At 45.6% G+C, this 6945-nt stretch overlaps 1 protein-coding gene across 5 annotated transcripts in view; it reads left to right on the forward strand.

Moving 5' to 3' along the window:
* The window catches only part of slc2a9l2 (solute carrier family 2 member 9, like 2), a 39459-nt gene that overhangs the window by 26207 nt on the left and 6307 nt on the right, over window positions 1–6945 (forward strand). For all 5 annotated transcript variants that reach the window (XM_016531192.1, XM_016531195.1, XM_016531193.1 and 2 more), the window contains 2 exons: window positions 940–1127; window positions 1445–1555. In XM_016531192.1, coding sequence (XP_016386678.1) covers window positions 940–1127; window positions 1445–1555 — 299 coding nt within the window. The remainder of the gene's footprint in view (window positions 1–939; window positions 1128–1444; window positions 1556–6945) is intronic.

The raw sequence follows: 6945 nt of genomic DNA on the forward strand, positions 1-6945 counted from the left end.
CACACACACACACACACACACACACTCTGTGCTTTCAGCTGCTGGTCCTGATGTTGAAACACAGTGAGCGGTGAAGCAGGAGAGTGTAATTAACAGTTAGTTAATCAGTCACATTGACTGCGGTGAACTCTAGACTGGTATTGAGTTAAAAGGGCTCATTAAACTCTCATTTAACTCATTTATTCTTGTCTAACTCGCCATCAAGGTCAGTTTGAGGAGGTTTGGGCTCTTAAATCAGTCTGAGATCAAACACTCTGCTGCTTTCTTCTGTTTGTTGTGGTTTCTCATGTTTGTGATGAGATCAGGTGTGTTCAGACTGACAGAATGAGGCTGAGCACATCATCACATCACGACACCAATCAAACGCTCCGCTCCTCTGAGGAATCGTGTGTGTGTGTGTGTGAGTGTGTGTGCGCGTTTTTGTGACAAATGAGCAGTGCTGCTCTTCTGCAGTTCATTCATATCAGTATTTCTGATCACATTCATACACAGAAAAACCCCACAAAAAAACACATTAATTAGCATCTCAATTAACTGATTTTTTGAGTCAAAAATATAATATTGCTGAATCAAACTAAACACATTCTTTTATAACATATTTAAAGGGTTGAATAGTTGGAAATATCTCTTTAACCCTGTAATGCCTGATATATGAAATAACTGCCAGAAAAATCTATTATGAAAAATTTTTTTTCATGTGTTTTGTATCATATTTGATACTTTTATGGTGCATATAGTGAGAATATGAAGCTCAGTTCGTAGGATCACAGAACTCGCTTCTCCACTGTGAATAAATCACCATCTGAATCCATGAGTGTTATCGCTGAGGTGCCATGGGAATTTATTTTTACAGATGTCCAAATGAGAAATAATTACCATCCGTAGGGCTTTAGTAAGATGATATTTCAGTGATCAAAACATGTAATGTGTGTGTGTCAGCGTTCCAGGCGTTTCTGGGCCGGTCAGACGTCAGCCGTGAGCTGGAGGAGGTTCACGCCGAGAGTCGCGCTCAGAACACGCAGCGGACGGCGTCGGTGCTGGAGCTCTTCCGGAAGCGCTCGCTCCGCTGGCAGCTGATCACGGTGATCGTCGTCATGAGCTGCTATCAGCTCTGTGGACTCAACGCCGTGAGTTCATCAGGAACAATCACACATACACTACTGGACAACAGTTTGAGACGTTAATGTTTCTGAAAGAAGTCTCTTCTGCTCAGCAAGGCTGCTTTTATTTGATCAAAAATACAGTAAAAATTGTGTAATATTATTATAATGTAAAATAGTTGTTTTCTATGTGAATCTCTGTTAAACTGTAATGTATTTCTGTGATGCGCAGCTGTATTTTCAGCATCATTACTCCAGTCTTCAGTGTCACATGATCTTCAGAAATCATTCTAATATGCTGATTTGCTACTCCCTGACGATCCTCTGATCCTCTCTTTCTGTAGATCTGGTATTACACTAACGGGATCCTCCAGAAGGCCGGTTTCGAGCCGACGCTGATCCCGTACATCACGCTCAGCACCGGCGGCATCGAGACGCTGGCCGCCGTCATATCGGTGAGAGACACGAGACCCATCGAATCAACATCGAACTGGATTGATCTGAATAATGACTCTATTGTCTTCTGTAGAGCTGCTTTACAGCTGAAACTGAGTTTGGCATCATTGATTCTCTTATTATCCTGCTTTGAAAGCATCTCTGTTGTAGAAACAGCAGAGGCTGGACGCGGGTCAGACTGCAGGAGAAGCTGTAATGAGTTTAGGGAGAAGGGGAAGCGTCTCGTGTTCGGAGCCGTGTGTTTGTCCTCATGGGAAATCAGAGGCTGATCATCCTGAATCAGAGAGCATCATGGGAATTCTGCTTTAGCAGCACAGTGGACACCAGCAGAACGAGTGGCAGCAGCCTGCTGATGTGTGATAGTGATGCTCATCACCGTCCCATGATGCTCTCTGATCACAAACAAACGCCCAGAACACAAGCAGAGATCCCCACTGTTCCTCAGCATGACTGAGTCTAGAGAACTAGTTAATTACTAACTATTAGCATCCTCCACTAACATCAAACACACACAATACTGACTGCCTTCATCTTCAACATCTGTTGGTTTAGAGTGTTTGTGTGTGTGTGTGTGTGTGTGTGTGTGTGTGTTTTGATCATGTGATCAGAGTTTGTTTTGACCAATCGCAGCTGTAGTTATCCGCCCGATAGCTGATGTCTGACTCATTTTAAACTGATAAATAAAACTCTTTATTCCATTCAGGTTATAAAATGAAGTTAAATGAAATAATAAATTAAGTCACTTTAAATGGAAAATTAATATACATAATGTTTTAAAATGATGTTGTCAGGGATCTGGAGGGAGGACTCAAATGCAGGGTGAGTGTTATCAGATTTATTAGACAAAAACGGCTGACTGGACAAGAGCTAGTGAGGAGGGGAGTGGACACAGTTCATTCAGCAGGCAGGGGTTCGACAAGTGGTCAAGCAGGCTGAGAGAGAGGCCGTTGGGTCCAGCCCAGGCGGACAGTTGGCCCGAGAGGAGAAGAGGCTGTGCAGATGGAGACCGGAGGTTGGCAGCGGTGGCCTGCCAGGAACACAAAGCCCGGCCACTCCACACTCGTGACCCCTCAGACACTGCACAGGCCTAGCTACGTCGCAGACCCAGGGAGAAGACCGGCAGCTCAGCACGCAGGACAGGACTAGACATGACTGCAGACAGACAAGAAACTTAAACCAAACTCAACACAATCTGGCAGGGAGAACTCAGGAACATGACGAATAGAAGCGCTAGCAAACATGCAAGTTGGAACAATGAACTGACAGCACAAGAGAGGAAGGGAGCACAATATAAAGGGGCAGAGAACATGAGGAACAGATGACCACACTCAGACAAACGAGGACTAAACAAGAGAAGGACGTGAGGAACAGATGACCACACTCAGACAAACGAGGGCTAAACAAGGGGGCAGGACAAGAGGAGCACATGGCAGACAGCAACAAAGACAAAGCTATGTGCTCAGACACAAAACAAACATAGAAACATGAAACAAAGACAACACAGACAAGACAGACAGGGCAGGATCCTGACAGTACCCTCCCCCCAACGGACGCCTCCAGGCCTCCACACGGTACAAGGAGGGACCAACTGGGGGGGCAGGTGGGGAACAAAACTTGGAATTTCAGTGCAGCCAGGAAACAGAGGGTGGGAAGGGAGGGATGGGAACTTGACTGGACACACTCTTAGGTACAGGGACTGGCTTCACTGCTGTGGACTTCAAATTGGGCTTAGTAACGGTGACAGAAACGGGGGGGTGACAGAACTGAAAGGGAAGCTGTACATCCTTGAATCAGGTTTGGAGACAGGTCTTTGAATATCCTTGTGGAAAACAGGAGCGGGCTCTTGAACGGGTTCTCTCTGCAGCGGGTTCAGGAACCACTCTATCTGGAGCGGACTTGTGAACAACCTTCTCTATAGCGGGCTCGGGCACTGCTCTCTCGGGAGTAGAGGCTGACATTTTTCCGGTAAATACCGCGGGTCACGGGAATCAAAATCACTATTAATCACGTGATCGGGACAGGAAAAAATGTCAGCGTGAGTTGGCGGGACCGGGAATTGTAATAACACTATGATACCCAACTTTATACACAAATATACCTTTTATATAAATAAACTATAAACTGTATATTTTAATTTTGAACTCAATTCTAGTTGCCCTGTCTCTTTATGCTCTCCTCCTGTTTGCTTTGGTGTGGCTGGTTAAGTGAATGACGTATGCAGTCCATGATGGACAGATCGTTAACGGCTGGCCTATGTGGTTATATAGTGTACATCGGGCAGGACATCCAAAAGCCCACCTATCATTCATCGACCTAAAATATAGCTTTTCATCTGAAAGATGTATGTAGTAACAACTTTACATGGCTACTCAATCTACTGTTAACCTAGAGAAATATGCGCTATTGAAGTGTGTGTGGAAGCTGAACAGCTGCGCGCTCACAGCAGGACAGATGGAGGCACCGGTGCGCTCACTTGCTCTTAAAATACTCTGTAATTTTTGGTCATACAGATAAAAGTAATACATATTTCGAATCTATAAAGACTCACTCTACATTTATTTGTGTGCACTCAGAATAGCAACGAAACGTTGCGCTTCTGTAAAATAATTTAAAGTAAACAGGATGTGCTTTCTGTCGTCTCGGTCTGTGAACTTCAGCGAGAAATTTCGAAACTCCATGTATGAAAAATAAATCTATAGAGTGTGAAATGTATACTTTCAAATGAAAAAAATTAAAATAGAAAACATGTGTGTTAGCATGGATGATTTATATGAAATTTAATGTGTGTGCAATGCACACTGTTTAAGATGGCTTTCAGTTCAATAAAATAACAAAACTACATTTTTTATTTTTATTCAGCGAAAGTGGGCATGATGTGATCTGTACTGTATTTTTTTTTTACTGTAGCTGACAGATTCCGGCCAAACACAACACGGGAGTGGGAGGGAATGGGAGTCATTCTTCCAGGATTTGGACGGGACGGGATTTTCCCCCAGTTTTTTCGTGGGGTTGGGACGGGATTTTTTTTTGTGGGAGTGGGACGGGAGAGGTTTGAAAATCCACTCCCGTGTCACCCTCTACTCTGGAGCTGGAGCGGCATCTTGAACAGTCTTCTCTGCAGCGGGCTCGGGAACCGCTCTATCTGGAGTGGATCTAGAAACAACCTCCTCCATAGCGGACTCTAGAGGCTCCCGGACCGGAGTGGACCCTGGGGGCTCACCTTCAGGAGTCTTACACTTGGTGGCCATAGTAAGGGTGACGAGAATCTCTTGTGGACTTGATTAGGCTGGCAAGAGATTCAGAAAAGGCCTCAGCGGTTGCGACAATGGGCTGCTTGGGAACGACCTCCATGGCTGTGACTGGGAGAGCGGGGTGCTCGGAGATGGCCTACGTGGCCATAAGAGGCGCTGGAATGGCCTTCGTAGCCAAAACACTGAGAGCAGGCCGCTCAGGAACAGCCTCTGGGGGCGCAACTGGAACAGCAGGAAACTCAGAGATGGCCTCCTTGACCATAACAGGCTGAATGAGAGCCACTGGAATGGCCTTCATAGCCAACACAGTTGGCTGTTCAGGAATGGCCTCTGTGGACATGACTTGTCTAACAGGAACATCTGTTGACTTGACATGACTTGCAGGAACAGCATCTGTAGAGGCAACTGGGGAAGCAAGCAGCTTGGAAATGGCCTCCGTGGCCAGAACAGGCAAGATGAAAGCCTCTGAACGGACTCAGAAATAACTGGGACTGACTTGTATGTCTGGGAGATGACATCAGTTGACTTGACTGTTTCAGGGGAAACATGAGCGATCTCAGTAGACTCAGGGGTGACTGGGAAGGTGTCATAGTCATAAATAGATGCAGCAGAATGAAGTGTCCTTTTCCTTCTTGCCCTTCGATTCTGAGTTGGAGTCAGAAGAGGAACTTGGTCTTGACTTGACAAGGGAAGTGGGGCAGAGTGGTCGCTGCATGCTGGCTTAGGTGGTGGAGGCATTCCCCACTGGATGCGATGACCAAGATACCTGGAGAAATCCCAGAAATTCAAAATCTTGAGGTTATCCATCTCCCACTTAGGCACAGGATCATCAAAGCAGGCATTGAAAATGTCCTAGAGGGTGGTATCATCATAATCAAGCCCCCTTGACATCGTCCAGAAAAACTGGGTAAATGCACCTATATCCCAGCCCTGTTGGCGAGCCAGTCTCTCCGGTGGCAGAATTCTGATGCTCATTCTGCTCTGTCCAGTGCTGGTCAGTTCACTCAAATGCAGAGTGAGTTTTAACAGATTTATTAGACAAAACGGCTGACTGGACAAGAGCTAGTGAGGAGGGGAGTGGACACAGTTCATACAGCAGGCAGGGGTTCGACAAGTGGTCAAGCAGGCTGAGAGAGAGGCCGTTGGGTCCAGCCCAGGCGGACAGTTGGCCCGAGAGGAGAAGAGGCTGTGCAGATGGAGACCGGAGGTTGGCAGCGGTGGCCTGCCAGGAACACAAAGCCCGGCCACTCCACACTCGTGACCCCTCAGACACTGCACAGGCCTAGCTACGTCGCAGACCCAGGGAGAACACCGGCAGCTCAGCACGCAGGACAGGACTAGACATGACTGCAGACAGACAAGAAACTTAAACCAAACTCAACAAACAATCTGGCAGGGAGAACTCAAGAACACGACGAATAGAAGCGCTAGCAAACATGCAAGTTGGAACAATGAACTGACAGCACAAGAGAGGAAGGGAGCACAATATAAAGGGGCAGAGAACATGAGGAACAGATGACCACACTCAGACAAACGAGGGCTAAACAAGGGGGCATGGTAATGGGACACAAGGAGGCAGGACGAGAGGAGCACATGGCAGACAGCAACAAAGACAAAGCCATGTGCTCAGACACAAAACAAACATAGAAACATGAAACAAAGACAACACAGACAGGGCAGGATCCTGACAGATGTCAAATAAAATAATATATTAATAAATTATTTAATTTGTGTTATTAAATGCAGTTAAAATAGTAAATTAAGTCATTTTTAAATGGAAAATTTAGTTGATATTTATTTAAAACTGTTTATGTAATTCATGCTTTAAAATGTTATTAAATAAAATAAGGGATGTAGTTAAAGCTGCAGTCCGTAACTTTTTTTGGTTAAAAATGATCCGAAATTAATATTTGAGCAAGTACATAACCAGCCGGTGTTCAAAACTATCGCCTTACTTTAGCCCGGTTCACAACGGTTAGCTTATAATAATGTTTTCTAATTTGAGTGGTCCGGGTAGGAATTCGCGGGAAATTCGAGCATGGCACTGCGTCATTACGTCACGTCTGTAAACATAAAGAAGTTGTCCCGGCTACTAGGCTATCGCATGTGAGGATCCTGCAGGTGGCCGATCGTTTATA

Source organism: Sinocyclocheilus rhinocerous, unplaced genomic scaffold (genome assembly GCF_001515625.1).
Source record: "Sinocyclocheilus rhinocerous isolate Xijiao unplaced genomic scaffold, SAMN03320098_v1.1 scaffold2319, whole genome shotgun sequence".
Taxonomy (NCBI): domain Eukaryota; kingdom Metazoa; phylum Chordata; class Actinopteri; order Cypriniformes; family Cyprinidae; genus Sinocyclocheilus; species Sinocyclocheilus rhinocerous.